Below are 24,293 nucleotides of genomic sequence, written 5' to 3' on the forward strand. Positions count from 1 at the left end.
TACACTCTGGATTTTGTTCGGAATTTACGCAAAACCGGTATTGCTCTGCGATAATTTTGATCACTATGTTTTGATAATGACTTGCTTCCGAGAAAGAAATAACATTCATTATACGTTAGATCAGTGGTTCTTAACCTTTTTTCTTCCAGCGCCCCCTTTCGAAAATTATCGTGCTCCAGCGCCCCCCAACTTCATATTGTAAGGAATGTAATAAAGACAATGAGTAAGAGGGAGGGCCGTAACAGCACTTCGTTAACCCCCCTAAAAACGATTGCCTTGCGCACCCATAGCGTGATAAACCGATCTTCTGAGGGCTTCGCCCCCACGAACCCCATATCGTGATTTTGATGGTCAGCAAAGTTTGTGTAGCCTGGTCGCCCTAGGTGCCAAAATTTTCCATAATACATGAGTGAATAGGTGGTAATTACATATATAAGTCGCTATAAACTTTTTATCCTCTCAGCCCACGTAATCGGATTTACCAGTAGCACTGAGTGAGCTGTTGTATAGGAAAATAAAGGGCACGTAATTAATAATTAAACATATTCGGGCGTGCCCGCAGGTACAATTATTCGTCACCAGGGCCGTAACAGCACTTCGTCAGCCCCCCCCCAAACAAAAAACGTTGGTCCTGGGCCCCCATCGGGTGATAAACCAAACTTCCGGGGGACTTCACTCCCAGACCCCCAGTAGGCTGTCCGCTATTTGCTGATAGCCTATTAGGTATTTACATTGGGTGTCCATTTACTGAGGCAGCTATTCTCGCCTATTCGCGCGAAGTGCGAAAAATTTCACTAATTAATTATTGAATTGGTCAATATCATCGGGAATTGCATGTAAATTGAGATCAATTTTTATCCTCTCTCTGCTCACGTAAACCCATTTACCGGTAGAGCTGAGTGAGGTGCAATGTTCCCTCTAAGCTGCGCACGCGCGCAGTGCTGACACGGTCTCTGCACACAGAAAATCTACGTTGCGCACAACAAATCCGGAGTTATTACCTTTTTTTAGTCGTTACGCACTGTTGTCCAAGGGTCAGCGCAGTGAGTTGTTGAGTGTGCGCAGACTCATCAAAACTTAAAGCGAACATTGTGAGGTTTCTTGGAAACTGTAGGGCCCGTTACTAATAATTAAACATATTCGGGCGGGCGAACCCGTTGGTATGACTTCGTTGCATGATGTTATTTCGTGACCCCCTGTCTGCAATATCAAAAAATATAGAATCGCTCAACGGGGATATCGCCCAATAGCAATATCCCTGTCGCCTAATCGTACTAAACTAAAAGACGCACACGATTTCAGATTGGTATTTCTTCACTGACATATAATTTTTCCCTGCCAGATGGAATTCGTCTTCTGGGGTTCAGATTGCCAAGACAGGAACATTCGGTGTCAGTCATTTAGGCGCCCATGGACAATTAAACCTATATGTATTTTGAAGGTTATATGTAACGAAGTTTTCGGTGTTAATTTGCTCTGAATACTCATTAAGTATGTCCTATCACCACATCATCTACTGCGAAGCCATTTTTCTCCTTCGCCCCCTATACCGCCCTCCTGAGCCCAGCGCCCCCATATCGCCCCCTGAGCGTTTCCGCCCCCTTCAAGATCGCCAGCGCCCCCTGGGGGGCGCTGGGGGCAAGGTTAAGAACCACTGCGTTAGATGATATTTTCCTTGATATTCTATCATGTATATTTAGGACTAATGCGACATCATTATGTGTACGACAGGTCTGATTTTAACACACTAATTTTGCGTATCACACCACAAACTGCGCAAGCCTTCAAAGTTGATAAGTAAACAAGTATTTGCACTCCATCAGAATACTAAAGTAGCTTTTCGCGTATATCTACCTAATACTAAAGTGTTTATGATTTCAGATTGCTTCAACTTCATGACATTTTCAGTATTAACAGAAATATAGACCTAGAATACTAACTTTTATTCGTAAATAGCTACTTCTACCTTAATTTAATGGATTTATCTGAGATCATTGCTTTACTTAATCTCTCCAAAATGTGCATTATACAAGTACGTCACCATCGAAACCCTCTGGCTATAACTATCTGGCAGTATAATTGCAGCAAATACTCGGGTACTAATTTTAAAGTAACTTAGGTATCTAAATACTCGGGTACTAATTTTAAAGTAACTTAGGTATCTAAATGAGCTCTGAGTCGCTGTTATCTCGCATCTGACCACGGATTTAACACCAGTATTACCTTCGCTCACTGATGAAAAAGATGACAATTATTAAAGAAAGCAGATTTGTATGAAAACCCGTTAAATAGAAGTAAAAGTAGCCTAGAAACATAACTACTTACTGAAAAATCGTTACGTAGAAGTGGGGTTAGTCTACGAACATAACCACTTACTTACTTACTTTGAAATCTCAACTTGTACTTGTAGTCGTACTTTACCTTTACACGACGTTTTTGTATAATGGATACTAATTTTATTAAAAATAAACAAAAAGCGCGAAAAATTACATTTTATCCCGGAACGCATCAAGAAAAATCATATAAATTTTGTAAAGTAGATAGAAAACTACACTATTCCGATGCCCTGAAGACTCTTACACTCCGGATTTTGTGCAGTATATACTAATTTTACATTGCGGAGTATTCCATTAAAGTTAATCCAGTGATCCTCCATCTATTTTCAATCACGATCCTCTTATTTGTCTAGGCTTCGAACCCCACATCCAGTACGTTTTCTGGGGATTAATATTTTCAGAGTCAAGTATAGCGTATCGAGACTTCATGAAACTTACTTGGAAATAGTTACTTCTACCCTAATTTAAAAGGTTTCTCAGATATCGTTACAATGGAATTGGGTTGAGCGAGCGGTTAAGGCGTTGGACTTAAGTTTCAATGAACAGGTGTTCACGTGGGTTCGAACCCAACACCCAGTACGTTTTAAGGGGATTAATATTTTTAGATTCAAATATAGCGTATCGAGTACTTTTTCTCAACTGTAATAACAACTTTTAGACTCCGGATTTGTGTAGTAGATACTAATTTACAATACCGCATTTGTAATTCGTGCAAGTACAGGAATATCATAGTTCTTGTAACAAAGTTGTCTGCGCACAATATATGTTAATCATAAGTCCTACACATTCATGATTTCCTCCTAGTTTGAGTTTTAGAAAATATTATACCGACATCGCGACATCTTTCAAAAACAAAACCATGATCAATGCTTGAGAGATCATTTTTGCTATTTTTCATTGACATAAGTCATTCTGGAGTGCGAAAACGCATTGTACGATATAGATGAAACTTGAGCAAATCCAAGGATCCTCATTTTCAAAGTAGCTTAGATCTCGAAATAAGCTCTGACTCGCTATTCTCCTCAAACCATGGAATTATCACGAGTATCAGCACCTTCGATCACTGAAGAAAAGGATGAAATTATATCCGAAGCATATTCCTTGACCAGGAATTTTATCATGTACGAACTCGATGGCTCATGCGTTAAGGTAAATACGAAAGCAGAGAGAACCTTACGTCGAGTTGGGGATGAAATGTTCGAGCGACATCGAACAGTCCTAAACGCAGTCTCCAAACGTCTCCGCTATAGTGATGTTGAAGTCAATGAAAAATATAAAGAATATTTACCCGATGAGCGAATGTTCCTGATGATAGCTGAGGAAATTTTCAAAGATACCAAAGAAAATTGGGGGAGAATTGTCTCCATTTTTGTGGTCGGTAGCATTCTTGCTCGCAAGAACGAGAATGAACGTCACGGGGAGCATATAGAAGCTATCATACAGACAGTTGGGAATTACATTGCTAGCAAAAGACGAAAGTGGATAGTGCGAAATGGAGGATGGGTGGGTGATTTACATGCCTTGCTTAGGATTTACAAATTATCTTTAGCATGAGATATATAGTGTATCTGCTCTCCAGAGCCCATATCACCTCTCGATGATGAAATTCAGCTTTACCTTCTAATTCGGTTCCCAATTTATATTCTACGACACGATAACTTTCCTCCGTATGATCATTAAGGCTTCTATTTTTATTGCAGGACGGCTTTGTAGAATTCTTTGATAATACCGCTTTCGACTACAATAAAGTTTGGAAGGGACTCGTGTTTGTCGGAATCGGACTGACATCTATTGCAATAGCATTATCAAGATAATGGATGTTCGCATGTTTTATCTCATGTAATATTTTAACAATATAATTCTTCATCGTTTAATCGTGGTCATTTTTCTGTAGGATGTATACAGTTTTTCTGAGAATACTCGAAACATTTGCCCCATAAGAAAACCTTCTTTATACTTTTAATTTTTCAAATTTCTACAGCTACGTAAGGGAATTGTTAGGGTTACCCAGAATACGCTGCAGGTCAAATTTAATTCGAATACGAGCAGTATTGTGACAGAGATTTACGATAATGTAAAATAACCTACCTTATACGACATCAAATTTCGTCTTCTCTCCAAGTGGAAATATCATGTTCTATAATATTGTTTATACCGAACAAATATAAAATTGCCTATGCTGTTGCTTTGCAAGAATACTTCGCTCAGTAACCAATTTCTGCTGGATTCCAAATCGATATAGATAGAAATGCGGCATACTTTACGCTCCAATTCGCTTCCCACACATTCCATATAATTACTAACAGAACCATTGAGTACCAGCCTTGAAATTTTGCGTAGTACTAGATGGCATGTATACAATTTCATGACATCCGACAGTACCACGGAGACTATCAAAATATCGGAAGGACCTAGAGTACTAACGTTTTACTTACTCGGAAATGACTACTTCTACCTTATTTTAAAGGATTCCTCGCTCGGAGCGAAATTTTATGTGGTTTTGGATACTATCCAAGATGTAGGCTCACTTTGATGGGTACTTCGTAAAACTCAAATATTGATAAACATAAGCTAATTAAATGAATTTACCCGAATGTACTATGCCGCGCTGATAAGATTAATTATAATCTACTTATCATGTTACAGTGATTTTTCTAGCGGAGAAAATCTTTAAAATGTAGTAAGCAGGCCAATATGAAGATATTCGTTGAGCTGAATAAACATAAAAAATATTCTAAGAAGTATATTCTTGTATACACAATAGTGAAGAGAATTCGTTGCGTTGTATAAGCATAAAAAACATTCCCGCGCGCTCCTAAACCTAACACTTCCTACCCTACCACCTACTACTAAGACGCGCGCGGGAATGTTTTTTATGCTTATACAACGCAACGAATTCTCTTCACTATTGTGTATACAAGCGTTTGGAGACTGCGTTTAGGACTGTTCGATGTCGCTCGAACATTTCATCCCCAACTCGACGTAAGGTTCTCTCTGCTTTCGTATTTACCTTAACGCATGAGCCATCGAGTTCGTACATGATAAAATTCCTGGTCAAGGAATATGCTTCGGATATAATTTCATCCTTTTCTTCAGTGATCGAAGGTGCTGATACTCGTGATAATTCCATGGTTTGAGGAGAATAGCGAGTCAGAGCTTATTTCGAGATCTAAGCTACTTTGAAAATGAGGATCCTTGGATTTGCTCAAGTTTCATCTATATCGTACAATGCGTTTTCGCACTCCAGAATGACTTATGTCAATGAAAAATAGCAAAAATGATCTCTCAAGCATTGATCATGGTTTTGTTTTTGAAAGATGTCGCGATGTCGGTATAATATTTTCTAAAACTCAAACTAGGAGGAAATCATGAATGTGTAGGACTTATGATTAACATATATTGTGCGCAGACAACTTTGTTACAAGAACTATGATATTCCTGTACTTGCACGAATTACAAATGCGGTATTGTAAATTAGTATCTACTACACAAATCCGGAGTCTAAAAGTTGTTATTACAGTTGAGAAAAAGTACTCGATACGCTATATTTGAATCTAAAAATATTAATCCCCTTAAAACGTACTGGGTGTTGGGTTCGAACCCACGTGAACACCTGTTCATTGAAACTTAAGTCCAACGCCTTAACCGCTCGCTCAACCCAATTCCATTGTAACGATATCTGAGAAACCTTTTAAATTAGGGTAGAAGTAACTATTTCCAAGTAAGTTTCATGAAGTCTCGATACGCTATACTTGACTCTGAAAATATTAATCCCCAGAAAACGTACTGGATGTGGGGTTCGAAGCCTAGACAAATAAGAGGATCGTGATTGAAAATAGATGGAGGATCACTGGATTAACTTTAATGGAATACTCCGCAATGTAAAATTAGTATATACTGCACAAAATCCGGAGTGTAAGAGTCTTCAGGGCATCGGAATAGTGTAGTTTTCTATCTACTTTACAAAATTTATATGATTTTTCTTGATGCGTTCCGGGATAAAATGTAATTTTTCGCGCTTTTTGTTTATTTTTAATAAAATTAGTATCCATTATACAAAAACGTCGTGTAAAGGTAAAGTACGACTACAAGTACAAGTTGAGATTTCAAAGTAAGTAAGTAAGTGGTTATGTTCGTAGACTAACCCCACTTCTACGTAACGATTTTTCAGTAAGTAGTTATGTTTCTAGGCTACTTTTACTTCTATTTAACGGGTTTTCATACAAATCTGCTTTCTTTAATAATTGTCATCTTTTTCATCAGTGAGCGAAGGTAATACTGGTGTTAAATCCGTGGTCAGATGCGAGATAACAGCGACTCAGAGCTCATTTAGATACCTAAGTTACTTTAAAATTAGTACCCGAGTATTTAGATACCTAAGTTACTTTAAAATTAGTACCCGAGTATTTGCTGCAATTATACTGCCAGATAGTTATAGCCAGAGGGTTTCGATGGTGACGTACTTGTATAATGCACATTTTGGAGAGATTAAGTAAAGCAATGATCTCAGATAAATCCATTAAATTAAGGTAGAAGTAGCTATTTACGAATAAAAGTTAGTATTCTAGGTCTATATTTCTGTTAATACTGAAAATGTCATGAAGTTGAAGCAATCTGAAATCATAAACACTTTAGTATTAGGTAGATATACGCGAAAAGCTACTTTAGTATTCTGATGGAGTGCAAATACTTGTTTACTTATCAACTTTGAAGGCTTGCGCAGTTTGTGGTGTGATACGCAAAATTAGTGTGTTAAAATCAGACCTGTCGTACACATAATGATGTCGCATTAGTCCTAAATATACATGATAGAATATCAAGGAAAATATCATCTAACGTATAATGAATGTTATTTCTTTCTCGGAAGCAAGTCATTATCAAAACATAGTGATCAAAATTATCGCAGAGCAATACCGGTTTTGCGTAAATTCCGAACAAAATCCAGAGTGTAAGAGTCTTTAGTGCATCGGAATAGTGTAGTCTTCTATCTACTTTACAAAATTTATACGATTTTTCTTGCTGCGTTCCGGGATAAAATGTAATTTTTCGCGCTTTTTGTTTATTTTTAATAAAATTAGTATCCATTATACAAAAACGCCGTGTAAAGGTAAAGTACGAATACAAGTACAAGTTGAGATTTCAAAGTAAGTAAGTGGTTATGTTCGTAGACTAACCCCACTTCTACGCAACGATTTTTCAGTAAGTAGTTATGTTTCTAGGCTACTTTTACTTCTATTTAACGAGTTTTCATACTAATCTGCTTTCTTTAATAACTTTCATCTTTTTCATCAGTGAGCGAAGGTAATACCGGATGTAACCAGCGAGACCGGCCGATAGCCACAGCCTTATAATATAATATAGTGGCTATATCTACGATTGTCAGTTGTTTCTTTCACCCTACTATGTACTGTGCTGAAATTGGTACTACGGCCAACAATTTCCGTATGACAGACCCCAGTCTCGCGAACGAGGTTGAATCAGGTCAAATCACCACGAGAATGATATCAGTAACATTCAGTTCCACGTATACATTGGCTGCAGAGATTTTCAAGCTAATCAATTTTGCCAATAGCCTGGTAAACTTCAGAAACGAGTAACTGTCAGTAATTTTGCGAAGAAATTCTGGAAACTTGACTTTAGAGCTAAATTGAGGTAATATTACATATCAAAATGTAAAATTACAAGCTACGCACAGTTATTGGCAGCTACCGGTAATTCGTTGCAAAATTTACGGAGATTTCCCAGTAAATCTACCAGATTTTTTACAGTGTAGTTAACACGCGTTGATGTAACTTTCCTCATTTGTATGCATAGTCTACGCGAAATTGGTTACCGAATTTTTCGATTATATTTATATTCCGTATTTTATTTAAAACTGAAACTGTTAAGTACTACTTAAAGTGTTATAAAATGTGAAAAAGTGTACAAGTAGAATTATTATTATGTCATGAATAAGTGGTTTACGAATTCCTACGATTTTTCTTGTTGCGTTCCGGGATAAAATGTAATTTTTCGCTCTTTTTTATGTTTTATTGTTTCAATAAAATTAGTATTCATTTTACAAAAAACGTCGTGTAAAGGTAAAGTACTTGTACATTTCGTAGTGCTCAGGTATAAGTTTTTAAACTATTACCTTGATAAAATTTTCAGAATAAAGACCTTTGCGTAAAGTCTGTCTTACGTTTAGTTGCCAGCCCCGAAAGCAAGCAAACTTTGTGGTATTTGCGCAACAACGAAAATCGATAAAGTAGTCTAAAACCTAGTCAATTTGTACGTGGAGGGAGTACATTGCGAAGTACTTGTACATTTTGGAGTACTCAAGTATACGTTTGGCCTGCTCTCGCTATACTTAATGAATCATTCTTGTGTCATAAACACTTGAGTAGTTGGTGTGTGTAGACAAAAACCTACTTGAGTACATAATTTTTATTTTTCAATAAAATTAGTATTCATTTTACAAAAACGTCGTGCAAAGGTAAAGTACTTGTACATTTCGGAGTACTCAACTGGCCCTAAATACACATAATAGAATATCAAGGAAAAGTATCATCATTGCGAAATTGGTTACCGAATTTTTCGATTAGTATATTTTCCGTATTTTATTTAAGTAATACTAAAATTGTTACAAAATATGAAAAAGTATACAAGTAGAATTATTATTATGTCGTGAATAAGTAGTTTACAAATTCATACGATTTATCTTGTTGCGTTCCGGGATAAAATGTAATTTTTCGCCCTTTTTTATTTTTTATTTTTTCAATAAAATTAGTATTCATTTTACAAAACACGTCCTGTAAAGGTAAAGTACTTGTACATTCTGTAGTGCTCAAGTAAAACTTTTTAAAGTATTAACTTGATAAAATTTTCAGAATAAAGACTTTTGCGTAAAGTATGTCTTGCATTTAGTTGCCAGCTCTGAAAGCAAGCAAAGTTTGTGGTATTTGCGCAACATCGAAGATCGATAAAGTAGTCTAAAACCTAGTCACTTTTTACGTGGAGGGAGTACATAGCGAAGTACTTGTACATTTTGGAGGACTCAAGTATAGGTTTGGCCTGCTTGCGCTATACTTAATGAATCATTCCTGTGTCATAAACACTTGAGTAGTTGGTGCGTGTAGACAGTTTTTGTGTATTTTTATTAAAATTAGTATCCATTATACAAAAACGTCGTGTAAAGGTAAAGTACGAATACAAGTACAAGATGCGAGATAACAGCGACTTAGAGCTCATTTAGATATCTAAGTTACTTTAAAATTAGTACCCGAGTATTTGCTGCAATTATACTGCCAGCTAGTTATAGGCAGATGGTTTCGATGGTGACGTACTTGTATAATGCACATTTTGGAGAGATTAAGTAAAGCAATGATCTCAGATAAATCCATTAAATTAAGGTAGAAGTAGCTATTTATGTAAATTCTGTTATGCGATTTACTACGTTACTAAGCGCACCTGCTTACATTCATCCAGACGCGGACTTTCTACTATATTCGCTACTAGCATTATATAGCAGCATCCATCGCAGCTTACATTATTACTTTACAAGACACCGCCGGCGTTTTAGTGTCGAACTTTTGCGTAAATCCGTTTTATTTCACCTCATACCTATACAATGTACGTAGTCGATTCGAATAATTCGATGTAAAATTGAACTTTCCTCTGTATGATCATTAAGGCTTCTATTTTTTGTGGCAGGGCAACTTTGTTGTAGTCGAAAGCGCTATTATCTACCAACAAGGTTTAAATGACTCGCCTCCGGCGTTTATTGATGATTTAATTATAATTACCCGTATTCTCGACATGCCAAAATCATGCATGTATTAGTATGAAGCCCAGATGCAGCAAAGTGTGTGAGACTACCTGTCAAAATTGCGCGAAGCGTCGACTCTAATTTCCTGGCTTATAGCAAACAACGATGGTGGAATTCCACTTCAGATGCAGCAAAGTATGTGCGACTACTTGTAAAAATTGCGCGAAGGTACATTTCTCGGCTTATAACAAATACCGACGCTGAAATTCTACTTCAGATGCAGCAAAGTGTATGCGTCTGTCTGTATAGATTGCGCGAAGGTACATTTCTCGGCTTATAGTGAATAACGATGCTGAAATTCGACTTCAGATACAGAAAATGTGACAAGTCTGCTAGAATACCTGCATAATTCGCGTTAAGGTGCGACTCTAAATCTTAGGCTTTATTGCCAATACCGATGCTGGAATTGTGGTTCGCGGTGGTGGAGTCTTGCATTGACATCATAGTTTTCGAAATTCATGTGTATAATCTGAATTTATATCCATGAAAGCAAGTTATTATGAAGTTTCGGAATTTAATCATCTAACGTAATCATCATAAAACTGCGACTATATAGTTCAACGTTGATGAGTATTATCCTAGAGGTCATGTTATCCGCTAAAATACAAAGTAAAAATACACATAATAATATTATCTGGCGAATATAGCCACTTATCAAGTCGTCCTAAATACACATAGAATATCTCGCGAACATCCGTCGATTTAATTACCCTTATTCCAGTGACATGAAAATGACTGAATCGTACGAAATGTGGTGACTACAAGAATCGAACCTACAACCTAGATAGTCGCCTAATTTCTCTGTGATGATGTCATGAAATCTAGTTCAACGTTAAGTGTATTATGCGAGAATTCATATTCTCAAAAACAGCTCTGTACGCATATTCTACGCAATAGATGTCGCATTAGTCCTAAATACACATAATAGACTGTCGGAGGAAAGTTTCGAGAGTGTAGCGGCGAGAGATGCTCATAAATACACACGGCGATAGTCTACCGTTGTCGCATTAGTCCTAAATACACATAATAGAATATCAAGGAAAAGTATCATCTAACGTATAATGAATGTTATTTATCTCTCGGAAGCATGGACCGGCCATAATCCGACGTTAATTATATTATGAGAGTGTTTACATTCTAAATAGCCTGAGGGGCGGTAACAAAAACGGATCCCCTTACTACTGACGGCTCCCGGTGCAACGGTGGTCAATGACCACATGACTGAACCATTCGATAGTTTATGAAACAGGAGCTGGAGCCGGCGCAGCGGTATCATTGAGCTCCGTGGCTTGGAGCCGGAGCTAATTCATCATAAAAGAGAACTCCGGAACCAGAGTTGGAACAGTTTAAAATATGTGCCATCTCCAAAGCCCTGATTCAGATGCTTTCACGTCCCCGAGAGAGGCGCGCTCCCCAGTTTGAGATCCACTGGCTTATACAGATTGCATATTTGTGTTTGTAAAACTTACTGATTTTCGTATAATTATTACAAAATGCATCATGTTAGTCGCGCCAAAAATATCATCTTCGTGTCTCTCTAAATAACAGACATCCCCGTACATGGAGAAATCAGCGGAGATGACTACGAGGTGTACAGGGTGCAGCAATGTCACGAAAAAGCCACCTGTTCAAACATTCCAGGCAGCTATATCTGCGAATGCATGAGCGGACATTTAGGCGACGGGCTTATTTGCAAAGGTACGCGTTTAACTTGATATGAGACAGAACTATCATTCCCCGCCATCCACAGTATGGTTCAAACGAAAAACTAGTCGTGATTTATGAGAGTAGGAACTTCGGTTTCATAGAGGCGATTCCGCAAATCGGCACTCATGTAGAATGGAGAGCAGTAGGAAGAGTGCAAACTTCTGAAAGGTTCAGGTTCGCGTGAACGTGAACGTCAACCTTACGACGTCGCGCAACGTCTCATTGCTAATTCCAACCCTACATGTCACTGAAGTGATATATTTACGTACACATAATACCTATAGCGACGACTCATGTCACACTGAGTACGTGCTGACTTTCTAAACGTCACAAAATGTATCAACTGGAGCAATCAAATGTTATAATGATCCCATAAAATCAATATCTTCCGTAGCTTTGCCAACAATTTCGACGAGTAGGCTACTTGCAAGGGAGTATATTAGCTTACGCCTCAACAGACGAGGCCAGGCCGGTCAATGTATTCGGCGTCCGACTATTGAGCAGATGGATCCCGAAAGCCTGCTTGATTGTTTACATTAGAGAACGACGTAGTTTTATATCACTTTGAATGATTGGTTGTATAAGCATCATTCGCTGACTTCAAGATAGTGTAATGGTGATGCGTCCGGCTCCGCGATTAGGTCGTTGGTTCGATCCTCGGCCGGGTCAGACCAAAGACTCTAAAATTGGTATCCGCGGCTATCCTGCCAGGCGCTCAGCAATCACGGATAGCATGGAGGAGAACAAACGGATGTGCAGACCAGTGTTGGGATGACTCAAGTCATGACTTGACTCGAGTCAGACTCGAGTCACTTTTTTCGTATGACTTTACTTGACTCGAGTCACTTTGCTAAAATGACTTGACTTGACTTGACTCGGCGTGTCAGAAATGTGGATTGCCTCGTGACTCGGAGCAAAATTCACGAGTCACTTTCAAGTCATCAAGCAATAGATGTCGATAAAAATCACAGTATTTTGTATATGGTCGGATTGTTCACGAAACACTGGTGTAACCCGTAAGAGCGACCAATCATACAATGACCGTGCGTTTTACTGAGCCTCTATTGTTCTCTCATGAATATACTGACCACAAGCGAAGTGATCGAAGCTTACAGCTTACGCTGTCGTAACCAAACCTGTTGTTTTATTGAAATTGAATTCGAATTGTGTCATATCATATCATATCAATTTGTAAATGGGTAATGTATTGCATCTTATCAATTCGTTTCTCTATGCTCTATTTTGGCTGGTGGCTATGCAATTGATTCCGTAGTTAGGATTTCTACGTAGGCCATATGTGAGTGATACAGCGCCTTCTTGCATGTATATTCAACTTTATAAGCGTTCATCTGTTCAGAAGCAATGACCACTTAATCTGTATTTCAGACAGCTAGCAAAATGCAACGACTTGAGCATGCCTCATACTTCGAAAAAGCAACTTGACTAGAATTGTGACTTGACTTGACTTGACTCGACTTGATTCGAGTCACTTTCAAAAATCGAGTGACTTGACTTGACTCGAGTCACCTTCGAAAATCGATTGACTTGACTTGACTCGAGTCAAAATGTGCAATGACTCGAAATGACTCGTGACTCGAAGGTAGTGACTTGATCCCAACACTGGTGCAGACTAGATGACCGTACTCTAAAAGGCCGTATCGCATCTCCGTCGTCAAAGTATCTCGATGGTGCAGGCGAAAGAGAATACCATCTCTCTCTCTCTCTCTCTCTCTCTCTCTCTCTCTCTCTCTCTCTCTCTCTCTCTCTCTCTCTCTCTCTCTCTCTCTCTCTCTCTCTCTCTCTCTCTCTCTCTCTCTCTCTCTCTCTCTCTCTCTCTCTCTCTCTCTCTCACACACACACACATGGACTGTATTTCGTTCTTGATGTTATATGATTGCGGGTCCAGCTCACAGGGGAGAGGCATTAAATATTCACAACCGGAACACTAAAAATTTCGAGCAAACCTTTGTAGCGCAGCAAGTAAATATTTTAGCATTGGTAAGGATGCTCGTTTGTAGTGTTGATTTTTTTTGTTCTGCCAGCGCCTCGCATATAGAGTGGTCTGAAGTTGAAATGCAAAGCATTTAAACCATGGATGTAATAATGACGTGAAAAATTGTATAACATGAAAACGGTTCACAGTGCAGAACCTACCACGGTTCGTTTGTGAACGTGAACCTCTCAAATTCTGAGGTTCACACACAGAACGCGAACGTGAACCTCACGCTCACTTCACACCATCCCTAGAGAGCAGGTATCGAGTGAGAGTAGGACGACCCGGACTTCGGTGTAACAACTCTCCCTATCTTTCGAAATTTAGTTTTACTCAGTCACCTCAGTCCTCTCAGGACCCAAGATTCCCGCATGGCAGATAGGACACATTTGCGACACCCCGTTATCATATGACAGTGTATCATGCAACGAAATCACAAGGCATAGCCTATATCTATACAGCATCCACTGACTTCAGATGCTATCATTAGCGTGTTGGTTTGATTTCTCAATATTGCCTTCTCGTCACTATTCATATACCCTTTATACCAGTGATTCCCAACCGCGGCCCTGAGAGCCGCATGCGGCCCCCAGCTAGCCTTCTTGCGGCCCCCACAAAAATATTGAGAAATCGATTTATGAAAAAAAAATACATTTATAAAATACTCTTGCTTGGCTTGGAGTCTGGAGTTTTCAATTAGGATTGGAGGAAAGTTGTGAGTAGACTGCTAAGATTACGTCACTGCTGTTTCAATGCAATGTGCCCTAACTTTCCAGTTGAACAGGAAGTACCTGTAGAAATAGGTATAGATATAGGTATTGACAGGACCGTAACTGCCGCACCCCAAGCCCCCCAATTGGGGGGAGCGAGCTCGAAGGGGCCCAAAATTATTTAGTCAATTAGCATAAATTATAGAGTATTTTATGAAATTTTATGCAACTTTTTCAACGATTTTTCGCGCTGTGCGCGATTTCATGTTTCCAAGTACCTTAATTATTATGTACTTTTCGACCAAGATAAAATACGCAAGATTTATAGAAGTGGGCATATCGGCGTTGGCCATTACCGCGCCACGACGCACGAAGACATATGAAGTTTTAGGCCATGTAACATGCGACTCCAAGCAGTGTGCCAGAACGATCGGCAACGAGAAAACCTTGGCCGAAAAAGACTGCCCTTACACTGACCGAAAACTTCGTTATGTATATTCAAAATACATACAGGTATAATTGACCATAGGCGCCTAAACGACTGGCGCCGAATGTTCCCGTCTTGGTAATCTGAACGTCACGAGACAAAGAGGCTACTATCCCGCAGAGAAGAATTATATGCCAGTGAAGAACTACCAAGTTGAAATCGTGTGCATCTTTTAGTTTAGTACGTTTGGGCGATTCTATATTTTTTGATATAGCATACTGGAGGTCACGAAATAACAAATAACATCATGTAACGAAGTCGTACCAACGGCTCCGCCTGTCCGAATATGTTTAATTATTATTTCCGGGCCCTACAGTTTCTAAGACACCTCACTCAGCTCTACCGGTAAATCTGAATACATGAGCAGAGAGGTCAAGTAATTGATAGGATATTATGCAATTCCCGATCTTATTGACCTATTTTCTTTTGAATTATCGAAAATATTCGCGCTCCACGCTGGCTCACTAAACGGGAATCCTGATTTCGTGGCAGAAGCGAACAACGGCACGGGGGGTCGGTTTATCACCCTATGGGAGCTCAAGATCTAAGTGTTTTGGGGTTCTGACGAAGTGCTGTTTCGTTCCTGCCAACGGGTATACGCCAGAAGATGTTTAATTATTATTGAGTGGTCCTACCTTTTCAAACACAACTCACTCGGCTCAACCGGTCAATCTGATTACGTGAGCAGAGAGAGGATAAAAATTGATACCAATATATATGCAATTCCCGATTATATTGACCGATTCAATCATGAATTATAGAAATTTTTCGCGCTTCGCGCGATTTGTCAAGAGGAGCTGCCTGAAACGGACAGCCGATTTAGATGATAAATAGCGGTAAACAGCCATTAGCCTGAAAGATCTGGGGGCTTGGAAGTTCGGTTTATCACCCTATGGGGGGCCAAGAGAAACCTTTTTTGGGGGGGCTGACGAAGTGCTGTTACGGCCCTGGGTATTGACAACTAATTTACGGATAGATGTGCAACAAGTGACTCACGATTGAATACACCGAGATGCGTACTGCTTAGCCGGCAAAAAGCAGCATAATTGGTAGTCAGCTCGCGACCCAAGCGTCCGAATAATTTGATATGTCGGTGTTTATCGAAAGTAAGTGTCGCACTGATTCCAAAAATACGAATTGAAATCTCACCAGGGCAATAAAACTACTCCGAAATAGCCAGCAAAGGTTGATTGTTCTGAACAACGGGAGCGCGGCAACAGAATGGCCAATGGCGTCAAGCGAATGATCGGAACAATACCAATTTTCATATTTTGGTGACTATTTGGGGCTCCTTTCATTGCCCTGGTATTTGTGCGGCCCCGGCCGTACTCTGTAATTCTAAATTTGGCCCTGCCACCGAAAAAGGTTGGGAACCACTGCTTTATACCCTTTTCATATAGAATATAATCCTTGTAACTTGACATCAAGAAATATAATATATACTAATCTTTATGAATAGATGGGCAAATCTACCGAAGTTCCCATTTCCCCGCCGGTCGTTAATTAAATATAAAAAAATCCGTACATTCCAATTTCCATACAATGTCGACTTTGATGTAGACCCGGTTGTTATAGTGACTGCATAATGTCAATAATGTCGGATAGTCCTGACTATTAAGTATTATGGCATTGAAATGCGAAATAAAATGAGGGTTTGGCTACAGGTAGACTCTCGTGATCATTTTCCGAACATCGAGCATACTGTTTATTAATTAACACGATATTTATTGGTCAGCATGTTACTTTTAATTTGCGAGGATCACATATCGCAACTAACTGCATTCGATCCAGCTCGTTAGTTTCTGAATCCTTATCTATAGAACACGAGCAAAATTTGTAAATCAGTATGCCGTTTACGATCGTTTTCACAACTATTTACTTACTTGAGTAAATTCTAAGTCACTCAATTCTACTTCTACTTCAAGTAGCTTTTGGCTGCTTTTAAAAGGACTGCTTCTACTCGTACTTGAGTAGATTTTTGCGTCACCACTTCTACTTCTACTTGAGTAGCTTTCTTGACTACTTCGACCAACTCTGTATTTTACAATATCCGGAATCTCGTTACTGGAATTTCTTTTGCTTTCGATTCATCATCGTGGTTCAGTTCAGCAGTATTATTGACAATTTTATCAGATCAATACAACCACACGATTGGGATACAACGAAAAGATAGGAAGGTGTCGGGTAGTCTCATCATCATTTAGGCCAGGGGTCACCAACACGCGGCCCGCAACACTTAATTCGATTAGGATATGTTGGCGTATTGAATTTACGAATCAACTCCCCAATTAACGAGAGGCTTGAATTATTCTTGATTAATTTTCGCGCTAGGCGCGGTTCAGTGCGGGTGAATTTTCTATTTTAAAATTGCAGTGTCCTTTCTAATCTGAGCCCCGCAATACAGATGAGAACAACAGAGGAAAATGATGCTCCCATAAAGAAATACGTAAGAAGAAATTTGTAATCGTGTTCTCCTCGTCACGAAGGAAATTTGATTCCGGTAGGTCGACGTTAGGGCGAATCCAATATCTTTCCAATATATCGACAATCCTCCTGGGGAGGTCAAGAAGTTGAAGGATGCTACAAAGGAGGCTAATAACAATTGGCCCACTCAAAGATAGAGAACAGCATTAATAATTTCCCTGCATTTTCTAAGACACCCCTTGCATCTGCTGTACCGGTGAATCTGATCGCATGGGCTCAGAAAGGATAAATATTTGATAGTAATATGTGAATCTATACAAAAATGAATGATGAAATTCACTCATGAGCATGCAAAGATTTTCGCGCTCCGCGCGACTACAAAATGAATCCCGGTGGTTATCAAAAACATTACTATACTCACGATTTCGGTTCGCATAGTTAGCCGAGATAAGTAAAGAAATTAGTCCGGAGTTCACCGCAATGGGCATGGACACGGACAGTTAAACGTCGGTAGTTGGCCTCCAATTAGTTCATAACGATTATGCACTGGAATGCGGTCATATTCTACATATAAGCATAATCGAAATGCGGCCGGGAATAGCAGAAAGGTTAACCACCCTGCTTGAGTTGCTGAAGAGTGTTGTCAGATATCGTGCGCAGCTGATAGTTCAAAATACCACGAAAGTGATGATCTTAATATTTTTTGTTGTATTTGTAATTCTTCAATAAAATATTATTTCTTTTGTGGTAGCTATGCCCGTCGACCATTCTAAAATGCACAGCGTTATACTGACGTAGAGTTATTAAAACATGGTTGTTCTGCGTTGCCTGTTTTTATTTCGATATCGAAGTCATGCGGCCTGCGGCCTCTACGAATTTTGAAGAGTGGCCCGCGACCAATTTTGAGTTGGCGACCCCTGATTTAGGCCTTATTCTATTTCTTCGCTTGCAAAAAAAAAACACAGGAATTGCAATAGAACGAAAATAAGTTATATATGTATACAATATGTGTAAGAATGGTATATAATATGCAATTATACATATTATATGCCAATTTCATAAACATCCAAACACCATCACAGAACCCCAATTAGGATGACTAACTATAGTCAGGCATGAATTTTCTAACAAAAAGCTGAAAAAGCTTGGAATGTTGGGAAAAGCGAGTGTGAGCTTGTAGGCTTGTAGCAAGGTACGAGTACCGAAGTACGTTGTACCCAGCTTGACCGGCAATCACACAACATCAAGAATGACATATACACTATATGTATAGGTAGTCAGCGAATGATGCTAGTTCAACCAATCATTGAAATATATATAAGGAATGCGTAATTGTCTAAAGCAGTGGTTCCCAACCTTTTTCGTCTCATCGCCTCCTTTTGAAGCTCCAAACCGATCATCGCCCCCCACATATTAGGAACCGAAAAATGAGCATACAATCCGGGATCACCGGCGAGTTGACTAATAAAAAACGGTCAACTTTTCGGCACAACCTCGAAATATCACTTCTACAGCTAAATGTTCGTGTGTTGACTAAAAAAGGTCATTTCTCTGACTTGACTCCCATCAGGACCGTAACAGCACTTCTTCAGCCCCCCCCCCCAAAAAAAAAAAAAACGTTGGTCTTGGGCCCCGATAGGGTGATAAACCAAATCCCAGCCCCCTCAACCAGTCGTTACATATCAGCTATACCCTATTTCATGTGCTGTTTGGTGAGTCACTGTACTTCGCCTAAACGCGCAAAACGTGAAAAATTTATATAATTCATGCTCGAATCGGTCAATATGGTCGGGAATTGCATTTATATTGCCATCAATTTTTTATCCTCTTCCTGCTCATGTATCCAGATTTATCGGTAGAGCTGAGTGTGGTGTGTTGGAAAAGGTAGGACCCCCTAAATAATAATTGAACATCTTCGGGCGGAATCATTGTTATATTGACTTCGTTACATGATGCTATTTCGTGACCTCCTATCTGCTATGTCAAAAGATATGGATATCGCCAAAACGTACCAAACTAAAAGACGAATATTGTTTCAAATGGGTATTTGTTTAGTGGCATATAAATTTTCCCTGCGGGATGGCATTTGTCTTGTCGGGTTTAGATCGCCAGGATAGGCACATTCGACGCCAGCCATGGATGCGCCTAAGGACAATGAACATATATATGTATATCAAAGTTTTCGATCAGCACAAGGGCATTCCTTTTCGTCTAAGGTCTTCTCGCTGCTGATCGCTCTGGCGCACTTCTCGGAGTTGCATGTTACATGGCCTATAACTTCATATGTATTAGTGCGTCGTGGCCGGCGCAGTAATGGCCGACGTCGAAGTCTCCATTTCCATAAATCATTCGTATTTTTGTTGGGGGAAGGGTACCCCAAAATCAAGATATATGACAATATTAAATTGCGCACGGCGGGAAAATTTCTTTAAAAAGTTGCATGAATTTCTAAAAAAATACTGTATAATTTATGTTAATTCACGAAATAATTTCGGGCCCTCTTCGAGCTCGGCCCCCAATTGGGGGTTTGGGGTGCGGCAGTTATGGTCCTGACTCCAATATAGCCGTTTTAACGCGCCATCGTCCCCTATCGCCCCCTTCGTTGTTTTCGCCCTCTTTCGTCCCCTTCGTCAGTTTTCGCCCCCCTATCACCCATTTCCTTATTTTCGCCCCCCTAGACAGCCAAATCGCCCCCTGGGGGGCGATATCGCCCACGTTTGGAACCACTGGTCTAAATTAAAAATTCCAACAGGCATACGGGATCCATCTTGATTTGATGTTTATTGTAAAATAAAAACCAAATCTATTCGATTGGAGTGTTGGATACGGTATAACTTGTTTATAGGATAATATCGGCAGCAAATATAGAAACCCGTTTTACACTCTGCTCAATACCAATGTGTATTGTGGAGCAATACTCAGACGCCGAACACATTGTCTGGTCTAGCCTAAGCCGTTAAGGCGTAAGCTCCTCGTCGAAATTGCTGGCAAGGCGACGGAAGATATTGATTTTATGGTATCATTAAAGCATTTGATTGCTTCAGTTGGTATATTTGGTGACGTTTAAAAATTCAGCATGTATTTCATCATTGCGGCATAATGTGGCCTGAGTCGTCGCTAGGTATCGTGTACAGTACATTAAGATATCACTTCACTGAAATGAAGGGTTGGAATTAGCAATATGATTCACGTTTGCGTTCACACAGAGCCTTTCCAAAAGGTTCGCGTTCACACGAACCTGAACCTTTTAAGGGTACGCACCATCCCTAGTATTAACTAATTCCGGATCCTATCTTTAGTGTCGTCGATAGGCTTCTCAATATTGTCTTTATCTGATTGAAACTGTGGTATTACTCGATGTGAACATTTCCCCAATTCCCAGTTTCATTCCGGCCGTTAATTAAATAAATACCCGGGCAAGTCACCTCGTTGTCGTATTACGGGCCATTTCATACAGTACACTATATAGTCTTCGATTTCGATCCTGTCATATAGTGACTGCATGAGGTAAATGAAACAGGAATCAGATAGTCAGTGGCGGCTCGTCCTATAGGGTAACTGGGGCATTGCCCCACCTAAAATTCTGTTCAATAACAATTTAACCATTTATAGACGCACAGCAATCAGTATATACCGAGATCACGGCGAAACCCGCATTATTCTTGTGCTTTCGCTAACAAATGCCCATACATAGCGAAGTCTCTGCGAAAATCGAATTCTCTTCTGTGTTTTCGCTTTGTGAATGCCTAGCCGGGGCTTGCCCCGGTAGCGCTCATAACAAGCTTTCACTATCTATTCTCTCAAAGCCGTGCACAATAAAGAAACGGTGATTTACTCTCTCCTATTCGTAAAATGGCCGAGCAAGTGGGGCAACTATGCCTGTCGCCCTTAAGGTGTGATGTAACAATCGTATCTATATCTGAACTCGGTTACCGTGATATGCGTTGACTCGACCTTTGCTGGTATATGTCGATTTTGACGGTGTTTCGCACCATGATAATTCTTGAAACTTGGTACGATATGTCGTGAAGGTAGTATTTAGCACTGCTCCAAGTTTCAGGCTTGCTACTCAAAGATAAGGGTGGTAATTTCGTTTCCGAAGTTCAGTGTGTGCTGATCTATCATGTACATTGTACAGCAAACAGATTTTACTCAAAAGCCGGTATTGGTCTCCATTGATTTTGACGATGTTCCATACCGAGATCGGTCATGATATTTGGCACAGTAAGTCTTAATGTTAGTATCGACCGCTGTAATAAGTTTTAAGTTTGTCACTGAACTATGTGGGTGGTAATTTCATTTCCAAAGTCGAGTGAGAGCTGACTCTTCATTTATCGCTAACAGATTTACGCAAAAGCCGTTATTGGTCTCTATTGATTTTAACGATGTTCCATACCTAGATCTGTCATGAGCTTTTGCACGGTATGTCTTGATTTTAGTATCGAACGCGGTGCCAAGTCTTAAAGTTGACGCTCAATGATTGAGGCAGTTATTTCGTTTTCGAGGTCGAGTATGGTAGAGATGCGCGCTGATCTGATACTTAGCCTACCTACATCATTGCGGATCTCACGGAAAAGCCGGTGTCTGTCTGTGCTAATCTAGTCTGCGTTCCATAACGAGATCGGTGATGATATTTCCAATGGTATATCTCGATGATCGCATGAAACATCTAACTAAGATTCTCGGTTTGCATTCAAATATTCACATAATTTTATGTTCGCCAATGTGCATTTCACTGTGAAATTGTGGCCTTCAAACCATTTGCTTACAATCCCCTGTCAAATGCGATAGCTATTTCATTTTCGATGTCGGCTAACAGCTGATCATTCGATCAGCCTATTCCTCGATCTATTTTACTCAAAGTTCGGTGTTCGTCTGTTTGTATTGATTTTGACAGTGTACCATGCCGGAATGGGTTATGAGATTGCGAATGCTACTTCTCGATGATTTCATGTAACAGTATGCCAAGTTTACGGCTTTCATTCATGTATTTATTGATTAATATATTTTCCAACGGCGATTTGGCAGCAGACAGTAAGCCGTATGTGTTGCGTCACAATCTCCAGTTTCAAGGCCAAAATGTACTATGTTGTTCCGAGACCGAAGTTCCGAGGCTGCTGTCCTTAGTTCTTCATAGACCATTCAAATTGATGTTCTGGATTCAATATGACAGGCCCAATCTATGAGATAACAATTGCGTATGTGTCCGAAGTCGTTGACCTTTGCAGTTAGGCTTACGCAATCTCTCGAGTTCTAGTCATTGGAATTAGTCTGGTCAAGTCAAGTGCGAACATGAATCGTATTGAATCTTTGCTCCGTACGTAGGCTAGTTTATGCAGTTGCCTTTAGAGCGAAAATTAAAGGTCTAGAAGACTACTCCTTGTCGCTCCGACATCTTTCTGTCTTTTCATTGTATCGCATTTTTGTGGTGTATTGAACTGATAAAATTGCTAATAAACCAATGATGATGATGATAGAAATTGTCCAGTCCATTGATCCAATCGTACGCCGGGTACCTCCGCTTTGGTTGCCTATCACCTGGTCGTAACTCGTAACCACCAGCTCAGTGGTCGTAACACACCAGGATCGTGTACGAAACACTTTCGGACGGCCTATCGATTTGCGTAATCTCTAACTCTACCATGAAATCATAACGCATGCTACTAAGGATGACCTGATAATTGATTCGTGGCATAGGGACGATTCTTAGTTCACGTACATTATGTAAAATAATCCTTTGATTAAAAAAAAATGAATAAAACATTTGTTACCACACTTCAAGTCACGGCTCACCGGCAAACCTCTCGCGGCACCTACGTTAAAATCACTGTTGTCGGGAAATTCATGTGACCATCATATTAAAGTTACTTTTTTACGTTGGAAAACGCCATTGTGACGTCATGTTGATAAAAGTCGCTCGCAGCCCTTGCCCCACCACCCGATATTGTCACGAGCCGCCACTGCAGATAGTCCTGAATATTATCACCCTGAAATGGGAACTAATATGAAACTTTGGCGAGAGGTAGATTCTGATGATTTTACTGATTTTACTCATGAGTAAAATGAGTCTAATAGTGAAGATGTTAAAGGTCAACTGCGTCTTCATGACAACTTTGCGGAATCATGTTCAGAATTTTTTTTCATAACGAAATTACCGACTTTCCGTGTTTCAACTCAATCGGAAAGTGCCGTAATTTGTATTGAAAGTTCCAATATTGGCATGTTTACAGAAAAAGCAGAATGTGCATTGTGACGTCAAGTGAGTGACACATATTATCAACACCGGTCACAGCGGCTGTTTGTGTTCTCGCAGTTTTTATTCTAGTCAGTTATGGCCGAGGTTTCCATTGTAACGGATTTGCCAAGTTGTATTGAGACTGAGTCCGAGTACTCGTATGTAAGTATCATTTTTGCACGTACTTACAAAATTACCGTTTAAATACCGGATTGGTTCAGGTGTTGATGCGGTCGATCCCACGTCAGTCAGGTCAGTGGAACCCCTTGCAGCTTCATATGATGGGTCATGACTCATGATCAGCCTAGCTTGCTCAGCGCAAGCCGCTCGCCAAGACTACATGAAATACAGTTGTATATGTAGTCTGTAGTGTAACAGCTCGTTTCAGTCATGTATCTTGATAAGTTTGTGTTGTAAGGAGGTTCCGAGAGTTACTGACAGAATTAAAGTGTATCACAGAACTGCCAGGATTCAATTCAGTGTGTCTGGACGTTGGCGTATTGGAGACGTCCTACTATGGATATCAACAGGAATATGGCTGCAGAATAATAACATCGAGTTCGATGCATGAATGGGATGAGTCTCTGATTCGGT

General features: G+C 39.7%; 2 protein-coding genes across 7 annotated transcripts in view; both read left to right on the top strand.

Moving 5' to 3' along the window:
• The window catches only part of LOC145438860 (uncharacterized), a 131,739-nt gene that overhangs the window by 35,520 nt on the left and 71,926 nt on the right, over positions 1-24,293 (top strand). For 5 of the 6 annotated variants that reach the window (XM_080316223.1, XM_080316222.1, XM_080316224.1 and 2 more), the window contains exon 17: positions 11,692-11,841. The exons of the other annotated variant lie outside the window; for it this stretch is intronic. In XM_080316223.1, coding sequence (XP_080172349.1) covers positions 11,692-11,841 — 150 coding nt within the window. The remainder of the gene's footprint in view (positions 1-11,691; positions 11,842-24,293) is intronic. 6 annotated transcript variants of the gene reach the window in all.
• LOC145438859 (induced myeloid leukemia cell differentiation protein Mcl-1 homolog) lies at positions 1,749-4,287 on the top strand. Its single transcript, XM_080316220.1, has 2 exons — positions 1,749-3,839; positions 4,037-4,287. Exons 1-2 carry the CDS (start codon positions 3,366-3,368, stop codon positions 4,148-4,150), a joined length of 588 nt encoding a protein of 195 aa, XP_080172346.1. The 5' UTR covers positions 1,749-3,365; the 3' UTR covers positions 4,151-4,287.

The sequence above is a fragment of the Botryllus schlosseri genome, chromosome 5, assembly GCF_051294905.1.
Source record: "Botryllus schlosseri isolate E-star chromosome 5, Bs_hap1, whole genome shotgun sequence".
Classification (NCBI taxonomy): Eukaryota; Metazoa; Chordata; class Ascidiacea; order Stolidobranchia; family Styelidae; genus Botryllus; species Botryllus schlosseri.

Coding starts and splice junctions, on each gene's coding strand:
- LOC145438859 (XM_080316220.1), top strand. CDS start 3,366: ATGGAATTATCACGAGTATCAGCACCTTCGATCACTGAAGAAAAGGAT. Junction 3,840..4,036: donor TAGTGCGAAATGGAGGATGG/GTGGGTGATTTA, acceptor TTTTTATTGCAG/GACGGCTTTGTAGAATTCTT.